Source organism: Castanea sativa, chromosome 6, assembly GCF_040712315.1.
Source record: "Castanea sativa cultivar Marrone di Chiusa Pesio chromosome 6, ASM4071231v1".
In the NCBI taxonomy this organism is placed as follows: domain Eukaryota; kingdom Viridiplantae; phylum Streptophyta; class Magnoliopsida; order Fagales; family Fagaceae; genus Castanea; species Castanea sativa.
The window spans coordinates 47,326,787-47,348,426 of NC_134018.1; the positions used below are offsets into that span (position 1 = coordinate 47,326,787).

At 37.6% G+C, this 21,640-nt stretch overlaps 1 protein-coding gene and 1 pseudogene across 1 annotated transcript; one reads left to right on the forward strand and one right to left on the reverse strand.

The window, feature by feature from the left end:
- Nucleotides 1–2,580: 2,580 nt before the first annotated feature.
- Nucleotides 2,581–4,161, reverse strand: LOC142640076 (uncharacterized). The gene is made up of 2 exons (XM_075814173.1): nucleotides 3,690–4,161; nucleotides 2,581–3,464 (listed from the first exon to the last, which is right to left on the reverse strand). The coding sequence occupies exons 1-2, from the start codon at nucleotides 4,159–4,161 to the stop codon at nucleotides 2,581–2,583; spliced, it is 1,356 nt and encodes a 451-aa protein (XP_075670288.1).
- A 2,605-nt stretch (nucleotides 4,162–6,766) lies between these two features.
- Nucleotides 6,767–9,078, forward strand: LOC142641255 (heat shock cognate 70 kDa protein-like; annotated as a pseudogene).
- Nucleotides 9,079–21,640: the final 12,562 nt, after the last annotated feature.

Genomic DNA, 21,640 nt, shown 5'->3' on the forward strand with positions numbered 1-21,640 from the left:
TTGTTGTGGAACTCAATGGGATAAAATGCTCAAAATGTCTAGAAAGCTTCCAGTCCACCTAGCTGGTTGTCAACCAAGTAGTGAAGTGCTGAATTGGCTTAGGTGCATTGATACTGTGCATTGAAAGCAATGTTTATAATTATTCTACAATGCTTCTTATATTGCTTATAAGAGAGGGTGGAGGGTAAGATTGCTGGTTCAAACCCATTACTAGGTGCATTTGTAAACTCACTAATAATAAAAATAAATAAAAAAAAAGCTTTTATATTGCTAAGTAAAAATGAATTTGAATATATAGAGTTATAATTGCATATGTTATTTTCAAGAATTTTCAGTTATAATTTTTTTCAAAGAAAACTTCAAACATATACCATACTTTTCTTCATTTAACACTGCAATAAGAGCACTGCAGAACAGTGTAGAAGATGTATTTCTCCTTTGAAGAAAAATGTGCGAACGTAGCCTAAATCGTTGGTGTTATCAAGGCAATCTAATAAAAATATATACAGAATCAGTAGCATCTATCCCATGGATTAGTAAGCCATGACATGATCTACTATATACCCTTGTCCTAAAATTTTTCCCTTATCTACTATTTCCTATTAAATCAAGAAAGAGTGCCTTTTTCCATTAAAAAGCTGCTGCCACTTAATAATCAGTCATTTAAGATGACAAAGACCCTCTAATATCTCTATCCTAAACATCCAAATTTGGAACAACTTCATAATCAAAAATAAAAAATTAAATACTGTATTTGAAATTCAGTCCAGAGGTTACTGACAGTCTAATTCCAGAATTTAAGCAAACAAAACACTTAATAATAGTGCTCTTGCTGGTCATCCATTTTTATTGCTGGTCATGCTGATTCAGTGCTCTTGCAGTCTTGAAAATATTGACTCTCCATTAATAAATATTCAATCTCCTTCCACCGGATGTGGTGATGCACCTAGAACCAAAGAAGAAAAAGCAGTGTAAGCAACATTATATAATATATCCATGGCTTTTTTTCTTTTCTTTTTTTGGGATAAAAGATTAGAACTTTATATCTACAGCTTGATCATGCTAAGATTTGATTTTTGTAGATTGAAGTTGCAATGAAACTTTCAAGCCTCAGAATTTTCTGGACAAGTAGTAAAATCACTGTGATTACAACATGTTCAGGTTAGATATCTTCCAATGTAGAAGAAAATCTAGACTAGTACTAACATCTTTCAATTCTTGGTTCATTGTGTGTCCGAATCATGACTATCATTGGCTGAGCCCTTAGAAAAGTGTTCTTGGTGAAAGGGGTCATCAGCACCAGTACAGAACTCAACCTAGGAGAGAAGTTCAAACCTGTCATCTATTCCAGCTCAAGGCCATTAGATCTCATACTAGCTTCTTCTTTGAACTTCATGAAGTACATGGATGACCAGTAATCTTTTGCCAAGTTCTTGAGGGGAAGGAGAAAAAAAAAACACTCAGACATGGTACCAATCCAAAGGAACCAGTAAAATTATATAAACCCAAGGAAATAACCTACCGTTTTCATCAATTGCATCAGCTCATTTAGTGCATTGTTAAAGAGACTAGGGTGTGCAAGATCTATCAAAAGAAATCAGATAAAGACAAGTCACATAAGCTTCAAAGGTAATAGGATATGAAAAAGAACCAAGAATATTTTGATCTTGCAAAGCCAACAATCTAATTTAGAGTGCATTTCCAGTTATGGAAAGAAACAGGCTATAGCAGCCCACATGGTGCCACAAAGTTGATCTGTCCTATAACAAACATGATTATGATGTACCCATGTTTCTTTATTAAACAGTGCAAACACAAACCGGGCGTCAACCTTCAATTACTTATTCATAGTAAAAGATTTACCAGAGATGTGCATTTTTAAGCCATGATTATAATTTAAAAAATGGCAATGTAATTGGAGAAGAAATGGGAGAAAATTGCTTATAAGATGATGGGTGATTTCTAACAAATCAGATTTCTACAAGCATACAGAGCAAAGGCTGCCAAATTTTAGATAGACATTTATAATTGGAAATAAAGGAAGGGAAATACTAAAGATACTGGACACCCGTAAGTAGGACTAGAAACAATCCTAGTAATAAGCTACTCAAGCATGATTTATTCATCTTATTAGAAAGCTCAAACCCACTATTAATTAATCTAATCTCAAGTAGCTTGATGGTTAAAGCTTAAGTTGAGCCAGGTGGTAGGTTTTTTTTCTTCTTTCACAACCACACCAAATAAGGTGCATATGCAATGATGGCTTTCCATGTGAAGCAATCTAAGCCGAGGATATTAGACACTATTTATTTAATTATCATGCCAGAATCATAAAAGGATGAGTAGGAAAAGTACTTAGATATCTTCCAATGTAGAAGAAAATCTAGACTAGTACTAACATCACGGTGATTTATACCGAGCACCATATAAAATAGGTTAGAAATTGTTCAACGCTAAATGTTTCTATCACTTCTATAGCTTCTATTATCAAGAGCTTTTCGCACTCCTAGTACATGGGACAGAATTGCTGACTTCTAATAAGTATATCCCAAAAAAAGAAAAATTGCATGCGTTGCTTACCTAGTTTGGAACATGGCTGCTTGTTGATGCGCAAATCACATTCGGACATCTCCTGCGGTTATGGCCCTCTTCATGACACACTCCACATTTCGGCTTGGGTTGACTCTCCCTCCAATCCATCTCATTTCTTATTCTTGTTGACATAAGTTGACCTTTGTCTCGCAACATTTCAAGGTCAGGGTACAACTTTGGGCCGGCAACCTCCCGCCATAATGACTTATCCTTGGGCACACAAAAATCATGTGAATAAGTGGCAAGTCGCTGTTGTAAAGTATAACATGGGTCAATATACCTCATTGCATTGACATGTTCCCTGATACAAACTGCAATCACATGTGAACAAGGGATCTTATAGATTTCCCATTTGCCACAAGTACATGTGTTCTCTAGCAATCTTACTTCATGACTATGGTCTCCCCCATTAGAGCTGTGTGGATTATGTGTTGTACAAACCTGATATACGCCGTTCTGCTGGTTAAATGGCCTCACATAGTGTCTTGTCCCTTTTTCGTAATTTGCTTCATATTTCTCCATGGCATGCTTGCTAAACTTCTGACCATGTTCAATATCACCCAATATTTTAGTGCGTCGATCATTGAAATAGGCGACAAGTTTGCACCAAATGTAGTCAACCAATGCAGATATGGGTAGTCCACGTGCACCTTTTAGAACTCCATTGAAACACTCAGACATATTGGTAGTCATTGCCCCATAGCGGCGTCCACCATCATGTGACAGTGTCCACTTATCCAGACCCTCCTTCGTTAGATAGGAGTACGGCTTCTTTTTTGCTATATTGGGATTGGGATCCTTACTGAATTTGAGTTCAACTTCCTTAAGGCAATCCAATATTTTTTCAAGTTTGCGATCTTGATGCTCGTATCCTGCTTTCAAGGCCAAAGACTTTAAGAATTTGGCATTAAATTGGGTGTTGAAGTTGCTGGCCACATGTCTAATGCAATATCTATGATATACCGGAACATAATTATTGGGCCACTGGGCAATGGATGATATTATACCTTTATGTCGGTCTGATATTATGCAAATGCCAGAATTGGGTACCACATCCCGTATTGCAATCCGCAAGCATTCTAAAAACCATCCCTAACTGGCCCCCGTCTCATCATCCACAACCGCAAAGGCAAGCGGAAAAATCTCATTATTAGCATCGGTAGACATTGCAATCAACAAATTTCCTTTATATTTTCCATAAAGATGAGTTCCATCAATACTAATCACTGGCCTACAATGTGCGAATCCAGCAATGGAAGGAGCAAAAGCCCAGAACACATACTTGAATATAATAGTACCCGGTATGTCCCCGTTGATCGACCGAAACTTTACTTGTGTACCTGAATCGCTATCCTTATATGCCAATAACAACTTCTGCAACTTTTGGTACGACTCTTCCCAATTCCCATGTATGTTTGCAATAGCCTTTTGTTTCGCATCCCATATCTTGTAGTATGATATATCGTGGTTAAACCTTTCCTTCATCAGATTTTGGAGATCCTTTATTTTGCTGGTGTGATCTTCAAGTACATATTTAAGCAGTTCTTTGGCAAGAAAATTCGAATCCATCATTCTGCCATCTTTGTTCACCCCAACTGATGGACAAGTGTGAGGACCGCCGAATACTTTGACAGCCTATAATCCGTTAAGCTTTGGTTGCGAGAATGCTCGGACTTTCATGCACATGACTCATTTGCGCACTTCACACACAATCTTTTCTGGTTGGACCACTCAGTTATATAATTCTTGTTGTTATCCAGAGAGTAAACTATTAATGCTTGTTTCACAGCCTCTTTATTAGGGAAAATCAACCCTTTGTTAAAATTCATTCCCCGCCCCCAACTTGATGAAAATGGTATCTCAACACTTGAAGGATCAACTATATTATCCCAAGTGTTTGCATGAAATGACAGGCCATGAGCTTCATATGTAGGGACTGTAGCATGATCACCATCGCCTATATCATCTTGAAACTCTATAGCATCATCATCATGATCATCCACGACATCATCACAGACATTGTCAACATTTTCATAGTTTATAGTATTCTCATGAAAGTCATCTCTCCCAATCATCTCTTCATACTCATCTCTACCATGATCAACATCATCTTCATCTTCGTTTTTGTCTTCGCCTTCCCCCCCTAGAGATTGAATATATTCTTGTTGATAACTAGATCCGCAAGCCTCCATTGGAGTTGGTGTCTCTTGACATGGTAGTGTATAACCCCCAACTATAGTGGATGGGGTAAGAGTCGGATGACTATCTACATGTAATGATTGGAATTCTTCCCCGCCACCACCACCCTCCAAAGTTGTTTGTTGCACATCTTCACCGCCAACTTCTATACGAGGCTCCACACTTATATACAACTCAGCAGCTTTTAATTGGGGCGTAGAATTTATCCTGTCACACATAATCTTAACATGCTTGTCTCCTTTTATTTCAATAGGTGTAAAGACAATACGGTCACTGAACACTGCAAGAAGAGCACGATATGTAATTTTTATGTCCTGCAACTGACGGTCCAAATTCAGCTCTTTCATAATTTTCTTTTTCAACTTCTTCAAATTGATCTCCCGCCATTTTTTTAGCTGAATAATTTCTAACTTTGTACCAGGCCCTTCATATGTCACTCCATAAGTCACATCATTGCAGAGCTCCCCACCATAATATAGATATAAATCAATCGAACTCATTACAAGCCTACAAGTCAAATAAGCTTACTGAAAGTTAGTGACAAATATAGCACCTTTATTCGATATGAACTACAAATATTGCCTCAAGGAAAATATAAAGATAACATGGTCGCTAACCTTAAAAAAAATTTGAAACAACTATAAACAAATTTGTACATGGTCGCTAACCTTAAAAAATTAATACATTACACCTTACAACTAACAAGAGAAGTTCATGTTTCTTGAATCCTGCCACTATAATTTACAATGTTTATTAAGAGAGCTGAAACTTTTCTTTGCTAGGATCAAAAAAAAAAAAAAAAACAGCACATCATAATAACATAACAGCCCATCAAGTTCATGTTTCTTGAATCCTGCCACTATAGTTTACAATGTTTATTAAGAGAGCTGAAACTTTTCTTTGCTGGGATAAAAAAAAAAAAAAAACAGCACATCATAATAATATAACAGCCCATCAAGTTCATGTTTCTTGAATCCTGCCACTATATTTTACAATGTTTATTAAGAGAGCTGAAACTTTTCTTTGCTGGGATCAAAAAAAAAAAAAAACAGCACATCATAATAATATAACAGCCCATCAAGTTCATGTTTCTTGAATCCTGCCACTATAATTTACAATGTTTTATTAAGAGAGTTGAAACTTTTCTTTGCTGGGATCAAAAAAAAAAAAAAAAACAGCACATCATAATAATATAACAGCCCATCATAATAATGATAATAAACTACCATTACAAACAGCACATCATCAACTAAAAAAGTTAGTAATTTATTAAAAAAAAAAAAATTGAAGAAGGTTGAATAACCAAGTATAACAAAAAAAAAAAAATATATATATATATATATATTTAAAATGTTTGAATAATTTACCTCCCTTATTGAAGAAGAAGAAAAAACCTTTTTAATTTGTAGAATGTGATGTGTGGTGAAAGGGAGAGAATTTGGGCGTGGGAGAGAGCTGGGAGAAGTGAGAGTTGTGAGAGTAAGGGATTAAGAATCATCAGAGTACTAATCTGAGACAGTTGAGGTGGTTGTAGTATTAATTGGAAATCGAGTATACTAAACTCGATTTCCATTTAAAATTTTTTTTTACCGTGCTCGCATAAGTGACTTGGGTGGGGTTGAATAGCCCAGAAGTTGAGTATGCTATACTCGACTTTTAGTGAAAGTCGAGTATAGTATACTCGATTTTATGTGTGTTCTTCCAGCGACCTTGAAGTCGAGTTCACTGTAATCGACTTATAAAAGTCGAGTTTTTTTTTTTTTTTTTCCTTTTTTTTAATCCACGTCAGACAGAAATATGTGGTGGCGTGGACTGAAGTTACCCGGAAGTCGATTTTACTAAACTCAACTTCCAAAAAGAGTCCGACTAACAAATTAAGTTTGAACGCATGCTTTCGTCCTAAATTTTTCCCTTCCTGTACTGTTTCCCAAATTTTGCCCTTATACAGTCTCTACTTTTATCTACTTTAGTTTCGGTTTACAAAAGTCTTTGGGCTTCTCGTTCCCGACGTCAATGTTGAACCAAGGAGATGGTCCGGCGGTCGGGATTGACCTGGGAACAACATACTCGTGCGTGGCAGTGTGGCAACATGAACGAGTAGAGATAATAGTGAATGATCAGGGTAACAGGACCACTCCCTCCTATGTTGTTTTCACTCCTATGGAGCGCTTGGTTGGTGATGCCGCCAAGAACCAGGTCTCCAGGAACCCCACCAACTCTGTATTCGGTAATCTTGTTCAAAGATTTTTTTAATTTAATTTAATTTTTTGTTTTTTGTTTTGTTTTTTAAATGTTATTCTTAAGCATTTCTTGTTCCTACTCCCATTAATAATAAGGTTACTCGTAAATAGAACTTTGATGATCACATCCATTCTTAGCTCACGGCATTGAATAATAATTCCAAATAAAACGAATTTTATTTTTATTTTTATTAAATTGTGATTGGGTCAAATATTACTAGCTAAAGCTGCAAATTAATTGTTAATTTTTTTTCTTTTCTTATTTGTATTTTACTAGGCCTATATGAGCTAGAAAATGTTCTCTTTCGTTCCTTAAATTCACAAGAAATGAAAATTTTATTTTCTGCTCTTTATGCTTTATTGTTGTTAAATCATTTTTTAATTCCTTAAAAAGGTATTGTCATGTAGATGCGAAGCGATTAATTGGTAGGAGATTCAGCGATCCATTAATTCAGGAAGATATCAAGCTTTGGCCTTTCAAGGTCCTTTGTGGTCTTGGTGACAAGCCTATGATCGTTGTCAACTATAAGGGCGAAGAGAAGCACTTTTCTGCAGAAGAAATCTCATCTATGGTCCTTAGAATGATGCGTGAGATTGCTGAAGCCTACCTGGGCACAACTGTGAAGAATGCGGTTGTTACTGTCCCTGCCTACTTCAATGACTCCCAGCGTAAGGCTACAAATGATGCTGGAGGCATTGCAGGTTTGAATGTCCTGCGTATAATCAATGAACCAACTGCTGCAGCCATTGCTTATGGTCTAGACAAGATTGCAGATAGCATTGGCAAGAGTAATGTCCTTATTTTTGATTTGGGTGGTGGCACTGCAGATGTCTCGCTACTTACCATTGAAAAGGGTGTCTTTGAAGTGAAGGCCGTTGCTGGAGACACTCACCTTGGAGGTGAGGACTTTGATAACCGAATGGTAAAGCACTTTGTTGAAATATTTAAGAGGCAACACAAGGTGGACATGAGTGGGAATTCCAGAGCTCTTAGGAGGTTGAGAACTGCTTGTGAGAAAGCAAAGAGGATTCTTTCTTCTGCAATTGATACTACCATTGAAGTTGACTCTTTATATAATGGTATTGATTTCTTTTCAACTATTACCCGTGCCAAATTTGCAGAACTCAATATGGATTTATTCAGGAAGTGCATCACTATTGTGGAGAAGTGTTTGACTGATGCTAAGATGTATAAGAGCTGCATCCATGTTGTTGTTCTTTCGGGTGGTTCTTCCCGAATTCCCAAGGTGCAGCAGTTGTTGCAAGACTTCTTTGATGGGAAGGAGCTTTGCAAGAGCATTAATCCGGATGAAGCTGTAGCTTATGGAGCAGCTGTTCAAGCTGCAATCTTGACCGGTATGAAAAATGAGAAACTGCAAGACATCGTGCTCATGGATGTCACCCCTCTGTCCCTTGGTATAAGGGCTAATCAAACAGTGATGGATATTGTGATTCCAAGGAATACTGCCACTCCAACTGCAAAGGAACACTACTACACCACTGAAGCTGACAACCAAACTTCTCTGTTGTTCTCTGTTTATGAGGGTGAAAGAGCAAGAGCCTGTGATAACAACTTGTTGGGAGAATTTTATCTTCCTGATATTCCTCCAGCCAGGGGTGTTCCTAGCATAAAAGTTTTTTTTAATATTGACATTAATGGTATCTTGAATGTTTCTGCCAAGGAGATGACCACTGGTGTAATGAGGAATATAACCATCACTAATGATGAGTCAAGACTATCTAGTGAAGAGATTGACAGGATGGTCCAGGATGCAGAGATATACAAGGCCAAAGATGATGAACACAGGAAGAAGGTCAAGGCTAAGGATGCTTTGGAGAACTATACCTACAACATGAGGAATACTATCAATGATGAGAAGATTTCTACCATGCTTGTCCCTGCTAGTAAGAAAAAAATTAAAGATGCTATTGAACAAGTGATTGAATGGTTAGATGGCCTCCAGCTCGTGGATTCAGAAGAGTATGCAGACAAGCTGGAAAACTCGAGAGCATCTGCAATCCCATCATTGAGAGAATTTATAGATAAAAAAAAAAAAAAAAAATTGAGCAACACCTCTCAATGGTGCAACATTTATAAGGGTGCAAACCCTGTTACTAGTGTGACTATTTTGACTTTATATTTCCATACCTTTAACTTAATTATTTTCTTGCTAGTTATTAGTAATTTGTCCTTGGTTGGAAATTTATTACTCAATTTATGGTTTGTCATTTTTATGTCTGCTAATAAGGTTGAGCCTTAACCTGTCTAGCTTGGATGTGGATTTATCCTCGTAAAAGCCCTAGTTTGTTTGGATTTTAGAGTCTTAGATAGATTAAGAAGCCATATGAATTGGTAAAGGGTTAGCTTTGTTGTATATATAGGTATATACAAGTATAGGTTATAATAATGATATAAGGTTGGAGAGTATTCATTTGTAAAATGAATAAAGTGAAAATTTAAGTTCTGGAATTTTCTAAGTGAAATTCGAAATTCAGAATGTTTGATTGGTCAAAACTTTTGTTCGATTGATCGAAGTGGTGAAGGAAATTATCCTAGAGTCTCTACTTGTTTCGATTAATACTCGATTTCTGTTTGATCAATCAAAAAGAGCTTTCGATCGATGCTCTATTCATCACAATCAATTGAGATTCGTGAAAAATGAATTTCTGCAGCATTTTTTGATAACTGTTCTGAACGTTTGGAAAGGTTTCGAGCATTGTGAATGGTTTTATGAAACATTTTAGCTCTTTGTACGTACCTTTCGAAGGGTTATAACTCTATGGGTATAAATAGAGGTTTATCCCCCAAAATAGTAAGTTACAAAGAAATATAAGAAATTTTGTAGGTATTCTCCAAAATTGCTATTTGTAAAACTCAATAAACTTGGTTGTGTCCTGGGACAAGTTTATAGAAACCCTTTAACAACTTGCATATGGGGATAAATATTGTCTAAGGTCAACATTCAATTGTGCTTTTGATCACTAATTTCTATTTACTTGATATGTTTATTTTGTTCTTTTATTATTGCTCCTTGATTTGGTGAAATCCACAACAAGCTCTGACTCTGCTCATGGACAGGATAAATTGCCCCTGTTACGTAGCCTTTGTGAAATGTAACCTGACCCTGAATTTATATAAAGAAAAAAAAAAATCCAGATTCAAGGATATGAGAATTTTCTTTTTTGATTGAGAGAGATAGTGGAGAGCAACGGATCCTGAATCAATCCAAATGCTAACACTGGGATTTCTATATTATACGAGAAAGTCTTAGTGAGGATCATAAGCTTTGTTTTGCCATAAAAGACGAGGAAGGCAACCTTAAAATTTCCTCCCCCACGTTTTCCTTTACGACTGCACTTGAATATGCAGTTGTAATTGATATAAGTTAATAAAAGCAAAATGTGCCTCCAAATACAATATGAGAAAATTAAAATTGGTGAAAACTGATTAGCTCAGCTTCATTCATTGAATAAAATCCCTATATAAAAGGTTAAAATCCCTATATAAGAGGTTAAGCAAGTGTTCAGCTCTGTAAGTAACTTAACAGACTCATACAAGTGTGAACAGTAATTAACAAATCTAACAAACTATGACACGTGCTTGACTAAACTAACTAACTCTATTTACAAAAGCTACAGATCGTTTACTGCACAAATATCAACTAAACTACGTTGTTGTTTAGACAGACTTTGATTCATCTTGGACTCCTTTATCTCTGTAGCTCGAGGCTTGATCCCTTGATGACTTAGCTGTTAATCCTTCACCAATAGACCCTTCAAGTTCTGCACTATCTGCTCCTGTACTGTGTGACTGTCTAAGCTGCTCTGGTGTAGCAGCTTGACTTGCTGCACTCTTTTGCCTTTGATAGACAGTTCGTCATGTACCATTTTGTGAAAATAAAAGATGCATTTTTTTTTTTATTACTGAAGAACAGAGGAATTGATGTCGGAACATTCTTATGCAGGTGCCGTTAGGTTTTAATTTGGTAAATGCCTTGGTTGTATTTCAATGTATGTAAGAAGTGTAATAGTCTTTTACAATGATTTTATGAAGAAATTGAAGACAAGCAAGCTCGCTCAAGTAAGTCCTAGATTGCTCGAGCGATTATTATTCGTGAAACAGAAATTTCGTGTGACACTCACAGGACGTTCGCTTGAGCAAGTTTCTCAGGTTTTGTTTTCTTAGTGGCGGCGGCTCTAGGAATTTTTTCCAGGATGTTCCTCAACAAGCATAAATTACATTATCTAATAATAATAAATAAATAAATATATATATATATATATATATATATATATATATATATTGACAACAACAACAATAAAAAAACATGTAAATACATAAAGTTTACAATTGCCTTCTACAAATTTTCATATTTTGAAATCGTTGCATGATAGTCTCATTATCAATGCTACAAACTACATCTTGTTCATATTAATAAAATTATTAATTATTATTTTTTAGTTGTTTTATTAATTTGTTTGTCTTTTAATTGGTTAATTAGATTATTAATTATTGCTTTACCCAATTACACTGCTTTAATTATTAAATTATTAATTATTAATTTAGCCTATTCCTCACATAAAATTATTACATTGCTTTTTCCAATTACCCGGCCTCATGTGCCCATCAGCCCATCCACCCCCACCCCACTCAACAGACAAGCCTGTTTGATGCCCCTAATCACAAGAGCCAACTGCCAATCAGAAAATTTCACAATCACAAATCACAATAACATTACACTAAAACACAATTAATATCTCACCAACTGACCAGCACCAACACCAATACCAACACACAGTCACACACCAACCAACGGATAAGAATCATGAGTCATGAGATAAAGCCAAATTCAAAAAGTCAAAATATGGGCAAAATATTGATAAACTTAGCCAATCACAGTTTAGTTACTTTCTTAAAGAATAAAGAGAGAGACAGAGACATAGACTCACTCGTTATTTCATTTCGTTTTTTCATTTTAGATTTCACATAGAGAGAGAGAGAGAGAGAGAGAGAGAGAGAGAGAGAGAGAGAGAGAGAGAGAAATACCTGTGCTACGCTGACGCGATGTGCGAGCGATCTCCGATGAGGACGAGTGATCTGATCTCCGACGAGCGTTTGGACTACGACGACAACGATGTGCTCTAGACTGCGACTCAGCGATTGGACCGATCTCCGATGAGTGGTGATGCTATGATGACGTACTCTAGAGTCTAGACTGTGATTGGACCGATCTAACTTCTAAGGGGAGGCGTTGCTCTGTTGCTTTGTTTTTAGGTTTGCTTTAGCGGTTTAGCCTTTAGTGATTTATGATGTTTTTAGGTTTGCTTTAGCTTTAGTGATTTCTAATGTACTGATTTACTGATTTGAGGTTTCTGATTTCTGATGTGCTCTTCTTTTTTCTTTTTCTTTTTCTTTTTTGGAGAATCCGTGGGTTTGCTTTCTCTGTAATTTGTTGGGCTTGCTGTGGGCTTGATGTTGGGCTTGCTGAGTTGCCGTCTGTTGTTTTGGTCTGTTACAATTTATTTTTTTTTATTTTTTTTTTTTCAGATTTTAGTTGAAATTTTTTTTTTCTTGAATATAGAACAAATAAATTTTTTTTTTTTTTAATTTAAGGGTGTTCCTCATTTTGATTGAGGGTGTTCCTATTTTTTTTTTAAAGCATAAACAAATAATTTTTTTTTATAATTATTATATTTATAAAAAAAAATTTCAAGTCAGGGTGTTCCTGGGAACACCCTGACTATAACGTGGTGCCGCCACTAAGTGCAACTCAAAGACTATATTTGAGTTTTCACAATATAAATCACATGTTGTGCAACCTTTAAAAAAGGTGGTGGCCATGCTGAGACCTATACTAGGGATAGAACTAGGAATTTGCCTTAGGACCAAATATATTAATAAAACAATTTTGATCATGCAACAATAGGAATTATACAAAAAGTTCAAAAAAAAAAAAGTAATACATGAAATTTTAAACTAATAATTTTTTCAAGTATTAGCAAAATATAAACAAAATAAAAGCCACAAAAAACTATTTCTTAATACATTTCAACTCAATCATATGATATATTAAAATAGAACTCAAGTTGTTTTTCCTGAAAATCATTCATGATTATTTTTGTACAAATTTTGCAACAATTTCAATTTTTGAAGACAAGCAAGCTCACTCAAGTATGTTTTAGATTGCTCAATTGCTCGAGCAATCATTATTTGAGCAATCATTGCTTAATATATTAGAATAGAGCTTGTGTGGCTACTTTTTGTACTCCCAGGGAAACTATTTGCGTACTCCTTGGGAAACTATTGCAGTCCCACTCTCTTCGGCTCAAGCTTAGAAGGCAGAAAGTGGGGAAGTGTTCTGGCAATGTGGGACTGCAATAGTTTCCCAGGGAATACACAAATAGTTTTCCTGGGAGTACAAAAAGTAGCCACATAGAACTCAAAATTTTTTTTTTCTTGAAAATCATTTATGATTACTTTTTGTACAAATTTTGCAACAATTTTGATTTTTGAAGACAAGCAAGCTCACTCAAGTAAGTTCTAGATTGCTCGACTACTCAAGCAATCATTATTTGAGAAACAAAAATTTCATGTGACACTCATGGTCGCTCAAGCAAGTTTCTTTGATTTTTTTTTCTTAGTACAACTTGAAGACTATATTTGACTTTTTTTTTTATTTAGTTTACACTTATATAAATGGCATGCTGCATGACCTTTAAAAAAAATGGTGGTCATACTGAGACCTATGCCCAGAGACAAAACTAGGAATTTGTCTTAGGGACCAATATATGAATAAAACAATTTTGATCTTTAAGAATAAGAAATATACAAAAATTCAAAAAACAAGTAATACATAAAAGTCTAAATATTTATTCACCATTAGCAAATATAAACAAATGAAAGCCACAAATAACTATTTCTTCATACATTTCAACTAAATCATATAATATATTAAAATGGAACTCAATGTTTTTCCCTTCAAAATCTTTTATGATTATTTTTGCACAAATTTTGCAACAATTTCCTTTGAAAAAAAAATTATTTTCATTTATATATAAAATACAAGAGTCTGCTAGAATATCGTCTTCCATTTTTTTGATAAAACTAATTTTGATTATATTCATGATTGAAAATAACCATTCCTTAGTTGCAAATAGAAATTGGAAAAGTAACTATAGCCACTCTATTTTTAGTTGGTAAGCTATTGGTTTTTTAGTCCATACTCACCACTTATAATGGCCAATCACATAACATTTTTTGTGAAAACCAATAATTTAACCCTTATTGACTAATTTTAGATTATACTAGAGGACATTACCCAAAAACTGCATCATACTAAAATTTATACCTTTATATAACATTTCATAAGCAAGACAAATCCATTATTTTCTTTGAACATTGTGTTCATGAAATGAGTAATATTAACTTCAATATGCTTAAATATATACATAAGAGGTTTCAAAAGCTTATGAACATACCTTTGTTTGAAGCATGATTATATGCCACATCTCCAATCGTAGTGTGATAGGTAATTAAATCCATATTAATTAACCAATTTGAAAACCTAGGCGATTAAATCTGTATTAATTACCTTGAGTTGAAAACTTTGGAAATCAGATCCCTATTGATTAACAAGTTGAAATCAAATACATATAAATTATGCGTGAAATCAAATCCATATTGATTAAGGTTGAAATCAAATCCGTAATAATTGTTGAAATCAAAAAAATATTGATATTGGCACAATTAAATATATTTAATAATTTTTCTAAAAACAATTGTCGAAGTATATTATGCTCACAATGGTGAAATTTCATTTTCAATGATGATTTTTCATATTTTTTCTAAATTCTTGCAAATAAAAGTTATTTATTAACAAACAAATATAATCGATTCTAAAAAGATTCATGTCTCTCTCGAAGATCAAGAGCTGAATTAAGAATAATAAGCTCATTAGGGGTGGCAATTTATATCCGACCCCCAGATTCCTGGCTCAGCCCAATAAATTATAGGGTTGGGTATGAGTTAAAAAAACAAAAAAAACAACCCCGAAGCAGGTTCGAGTTGGGTCTAGGTTTTATCCATACTCGACCTGAACTCAGACCCGGACCCAACCCGTTTAAGGGTAAAATACCAAAATACCCCCATATATATATATATATATATATATATATATATATATATATATATATTTTAAAACCCTAATCCCCTAATCCCATTTCACTTAGCCACAACCTTCACATCACTCTCCCCTCCAACTCGGCTACTCTCGCTCTCCCCACATCACTCTCCTCTCCCTAACCTTTAATCTCTGTCACCACTGGCCATCACTTGCACCTCCGATCAGGTTGTTTTCTCTCTTTCTCTCAATCTCAGCTCACATGGTCTCACACTCTCACTCACTCTCAAGCATTGCCGCCCAAGCTCTCAGCCTCTCATCGCCATTCCAAGCATTCACCACCGTCGATCCAAGCTCTCGCTCACTCTCAATCTCATCGCTAGCCCAAGCTCTCTCTGCCGATATATTCTCTCTACCTTTCTTCATTTTTTTTTAATATTGTATTCAGTTTGAGTCTTTGAGAATATGAGATGTTTGTTTCAATTTTTTTTGTTTGGTGTTTTCTACTTAAACTGTGGACTTCAACAGATGGGTTGTGCTACTTCTAGTTATTGTAGTTTAAAGACTTGAAATTTGGAGGCTTTGTCGTGTAATTGTAATATATTGTAAAGGAAATTGTGTTTGTTGTAAATGTAGTGACTAAATAGAGATGGGAGACAAAAAAAAAAATCTGGTTATATGGGCTTGAATTTGCACATCATTGGGCTTCAATCTAGGCAAAAATGAATTTGGGCTTCATTCAAATTTTTTTTTCCGGTTGGGCCATGATTTGGGCAGGGCTAAACGAGGCCCGGCGGGACGGGTCTAGGCTCCGCATAAAAAACCCATTTATTAAACGGGCCGAATCCGGGTATGAAAAATCCCGGCCCAAATCCGGTCCGTTGCCATTCCTAGAATTCATTGCAACATAAAAAATATATATAATTAATGAATATGTTGAATTGTAAAGTTGTCTTGCTGTTGGAGAAAAAAAAAAAAAAAACTCTTTAGGTAGAGTTAAATAGCACTTCAAAATTCAACTCTTGAATTCCCAGCTTTTTAATTATAAGTGCTGTAAGTGCACAATTGCACCTGGACCCAAAGACAATTATGGGCTCAGGCCCAATGAACCTTCAACAATGAAATTTGTAGAGTGTAGGTTTGAAATCTAATTTAGAGGTACTGGAAACTTGATAACAGGCTAAGGTGTGAAGATACTTGTAAATAGTAGATGATAATTGCAAAAAGACCTCCTCAGACGTAATCCGAGGACCACTTCTGTATTATTTCTCTTTCTTTCTTAAAGGTTACAATTCTTCCTTTTTTTTTTTGGTAACTAACCCCTCCCCCCTTTTTATACTTCTTCCCTTGGTGCTTTAAATAGTAACCAGAAGTTTTAGTTCTACTATTCAGGGGTCACTTCCCCATTAATGTGGCCAGGGAGGTAGGTGCATGGTCTTTAATGTGGAGGTGGCAGCCTTTGCCTAAGATATTTTTTTAACACCGGTGCATCTAGAGGGTTCAGGGATCCCCCCTTTTAACCAACAGTCTTTCCGAAACTCTGCCTTGATCTTTATAGTGAATCTCCGCGTTCTCTTGGGTCTATCCGAGGAGAAATTCATTCTCGGATATATCCTCGACTTCTCGGCGTATGGGCCGATTTTCAGTACTGACAGGCTTTTAATTTAAGAACAGATTGGGTCTCCTTGTTTAGAGCCCAAAGGCCCAAATGCCTGCGCGGGTCCTTTTACTCCCCACAATAGCCCCTCAAAACTCTATTTTTTAGCATCCGAGGAGAAAAATAGGATTTTGATCCAACAAGAACTTTCCCCACACGTTTTGTAAATAATCACGCGTGTGGAGATCGTTTCGTGTTCCAAAAGATGCCATTTGGCGCTTCCAATTTAAAAAAAAAACGCGCGCATTTATGACCGTAAGTTACACCTTGTTCCCCACGTTCAACGGTGAGATGAGCATCCAATGGCCCTTATCGCTCCCCAAAAATTTGGTGGGACGGATGCAATTTCGAGGCCGCTTCCCGTACGTCATAACGCTTTGGAAACATGGGCATTCATTTATTTCTCCAGAGCATAATCACATCAAAACACCAGTAGTTGCCTTTTCTCTGCAGAAATCCATGGAAACTCGCACAACTTCAAACTCGTAAGTTCCTAATTTTTCTTTAATCCATTCTCCTCGGATTCTGTCCTCGGCTCCCACCTTAATCACTCTCCCTCTTAAAACTCAGTCTTTCGTTCCTTTCTGATGGGTAAATTCAAGTGTTCAGTTGACACCGCCGCTGGGATGGAAGGTTTTAGAGCCAAATACCACATTCCCAGCGACGTAGGTTTAAGATACTGTCCGGCGGAAGCCGTGGCTAGGTCTAGGAAAACGGGAGAGGTTATCATCCCATGATTGCCTTCATAGAAGGTGGGATAACCCTCCCTATGAGAAGCGTGACCAGGGAATACCTCCGCAACCACCGGTTGTGTCCTGACCAGTGTGCTCCCAACGTCTTTAGAGTCTTAGGAAGCGTCGACGCTCTAAACGAGCAGATGGGTCTAAACCTTACTTGGCATGACGTCGTTTTTATGTATGAATGTCACAAACTTACTAGGGTAGGCTATTATATCAAATCCGCTCTAGCGTAGTTAGGTTAATTTCCTGTCTGCCCAAGTCCAATAAAGGCATGAAGGACGACTACCTCATTGCCTCAGGCAACTGGCACGACGGCCCCCACTGCCTAGTCGAATGGGGAGATCCAGGTGTGACTCCTTAGGATCTAACTTCCCACCCCCTAACTCCATCTAAACATCTTAGAATGTTCATTTACATTTACAAACCGTTTGACTTTGATTTATCAAATGTCTTACCAATCTGACCATGTTTGTCTGTTTTGGTGTCTTCCCCTGCAAATAAACAACACGTGCGCCCGCGCTTGAGCCACTGCAACGTTGCAGATTTGAACTGAGTGCTACGCTCAGAAGTTTTCGTGAGTGAAGACTTGCAACTTAGAGCGGCTCACTTGATACTAGGGTACGACCCTATATCCTCAGACTTCCAGGAGATCGAGAACGCAATCGTTGCGGGTGACCGGAGGCGTAGGAGGATCCACATAGCCAGACCGCACTTCTTAGCCGACCACGACATTCTTGACAACCCCCACACCATACTGTACACGCAACCCATCGCGGCAATCCCTCTCGCCACGCACTCTCAGCCAACTGTTGTCCCAGAGGAGCAAGTGTCTTCGTCGAACACGTTGGACGAGGAGATAAACAAGTTTCAACTTGAGGACGTCCAAAGACCTCGTGGAAACCCGTTTGTCGTCCTTTTCGACGAGGAAGAGGAGTCCGCCGAGACCTCTGGGATAGTCGGCCTAGTGATAGCACGTCTAGACGATAGCTTTATTGAAGAAGATATGGACGTGCTTAAGGGCCTCTTGACCTTGAGAGGCGAGAGAGTCACCAAGAAGAGAGCAAGGGGGTCTCAAGCTCCCCCATCTTTGCCACCACCCCCTCCTCCAGCTGACCCCAAGCCTTAACTGAAGAGCCAAAGAAGAAGAGGAAGGTGGAGACCGAGGAGGCTGGGGGCGACAAACAGAAATAAATGAAACAACAGCCCCCATCGGCTCAGCAGCAGAAGCTAGATAAGGGCAAAGGGCGCGCCCGTTCAGTTGAAAGCGGGGAGATCAGAGACATGGACGAGGTGCGCCGAGCACCGGCCATGTGGTCTCCTGAGCTGAGATTGGATGGAGCGCTAATTCCCCTCCAGTCTAACATCAGGGCGTTCCAACAAGGCCATGCCCTCCACCTGGTCGATGCGTTGGAGCGCCCTCTTCTGCTGCCCAAGGACATGGAAGCCTTGGAAAAGATGAGCCAGCCTTAGCTGTTCCTTTCTTTGAAAAGGGACTTAGCTCTGGTAAGTTTCACTTCATACTTATACTCTAGGGTCATTTGTAAATATTTCATCATGTTTAACCCCCTGACGCTTTATCACAGGCCATCTAAGAAGTTTTCGCTACCGAGAAGTTCATGGAGGATTCTCGGAAGCGAGCTGGAATGGAGCAGGAGATAAGGCAAGAGACAGAAAAGTCCCTAAGCCAGGCCCTAGCGGAGAATGGAAAGCTCACCTCTCAGCTGGCCGATCTGAAAAGAGAGAAGGATGGTACCGAAGCCAGTCTGAAAACGATGAAGAATCAAGTGGAGGGGCAACGTAAGCTCCTTCGCCAAAAGGATGATGAGCTTTCCCAAGCCCAAAGGGAACGCTCTAACTTGGAGAAGTAGCTTGCGCGGATGAAGGAGGAAGCGCGCAACTTCAAGCACTCACTGGAGGCTGGAGGCTGCACAGCAGACTAGTTATCAGGAGGGAGTGGCTGCCACACAGGACCAGCTGACAGAAGCTTTCGCGGCCTTGTGCTGAGAATACTGTCAGCAGGTCTGGGGGGAGGCTCTAAACGCAGCAGGGGTTCCTTAAGCTTCCGAGCTGAGGAAGCCCGAGAGCGTTTGGCTCCCCCTTGACATACAGGAGATAGAAGACACTCATGTTATTGCCTCTCCCGCCCTTCCTCCCGCGGTGCTAGAACTCGTTCCTGATCCTACAGAACCTGAAGGTTCCCATAAAGAGAAGGATGGGTGTGGAGGTGCTGAGAAGGAGCAAATCCAGAACGTGGAGCCCATCATTCCTTCAACAGACAAAGGGAAACAAGTCTTGTCTACCTTTGAGTTGGAGTTGAAGAGCACCGAGGCTGGTAGCACTTCCCTTCAAGACCCCTCTCTAAGAGCTTAGGGCCTAGCTTAGGAATTTTTCTGTACTTCCAATTTTACATATAATGATGTATTCTATTTATAATCAATGAAGAACAGTTTTTTTTTTTTTTTTATTTGAGTTGTATTTATTTTACTTTGTCCTTTTTATGCTTGTCATGAAAGTTTTCACTAACACATAGCTAAAGAAAGAACGGAATAAATAAGTCTAATTCCAGCAGTTGAACAATTATAACCTTTAAACAGCTATGCGCATACTTGCTTTGCAAAGTAAAACATTCAAGAACTTGACAAAAACTAACTTAGTTTGGATATTATATAGTGCCTTACTTAGAAAACCCACATGATAGTTAAACTTTGTAATCTGAGATACCAATTTTAGTAGAGTGTAAGGTCTGAGGACCATACCTTATGAAATTTTTGTTTAATACTTACAGATGTACAATTTAAGATCCAATTAATAGATGGTAAGATATTGATTTCCACAAAGTGTGTGATAAGAATAAGAACAATGACTAAAGATGTTAATTTCCCTAAATAGGGCTCTTTTTAACAAATGATAAGATACCAATTTCCACGGGGTTTGTGGTCCGAGGACCATACCTAACGCGGGTGTCTATTTGACACTTAGGAATAGTAACTTCAAATGTTAATTTCCCCAAAATAGAAGGTCCGAGGACCCGGCATAACTAAGGATCTGTTGAACAAATGATAAGAGATCAATTTTCACAAGGTTTGCGGTTCGAGGACCATACTTAACCAAGTTTTCGTTTGACACTTAAGAATAGTAACCTCAAATGTTAATTTCCCCAAAGTAGAAGGTCCGAGGACCCAGCATAACTAAGGTTTTGTTTAACAAATGATAAGATATCAATTTCCACAAGCTTTGTGGTCCGAGGACCATACTTAACCAAGTTTCTGTTTGACACTTAGAAATAGTAACTTCAAATGTTAATTTCCCCAAAGTAGAAGGTTTGAGGACCCGGTATAACTAAGGTTCTGTTTAACAAATGATAAGATATCAATTTCCACAAAGTTTGTGGTCCGAGGACCATACTTAACCAAGTTTCTGTTTGACACTTAGGAATAGTAACTTCAAATGTTAATTTCCCTAAAGTAGAAGGTCCGAGGACTCGGCATAATTAAGGTTCTGTTTAAAAAATGATAAGATATCAATTTCCACAAGGTTTGTGGTCCGAGGACCATACTTAACCAAGTTTCTGTTTGACACTTAGGAATAGTAACTTCCTGTTTGACACTTAGGAATAGTAACTTCAAATGTTAATTTCCCCAAAGTAGAAGGTCCGAGGACCTGGCATAACTAAGGTTCTGTTTAACAAATGAAAAGATATCAATTTTCACAAGGTTTGTGGTCCGAGGACCATACTTAACCAAGTTTCTGTTTGACACTTAGGAATAGTAACTGTAGGCCCCTATGTATTCATAACTTTGAACTGCCAGTCAACAAAAGCACCTTTTATTAATAATAATACCTTCGAAGGTTATTTACATTCCATGGTCGTTGTACAATTTTTTCATCTAGGTCAGCTAGCCGATACGACCCTACGTCGGCTACAGAAACAATGTGGTAAGGCCCTTCCCAGTTTGGTCCTAGCTTACCCCAAGCTGGGTTCTTAGCAGTGCCCACAACCTTTCTCAGTACGAGATCCCAGGTGCGAGTGGCCTTAGCTTCACGTGGGCATCATACCCCCGCTTAAGCTTCTGTTGATAATAAGCCATTTGG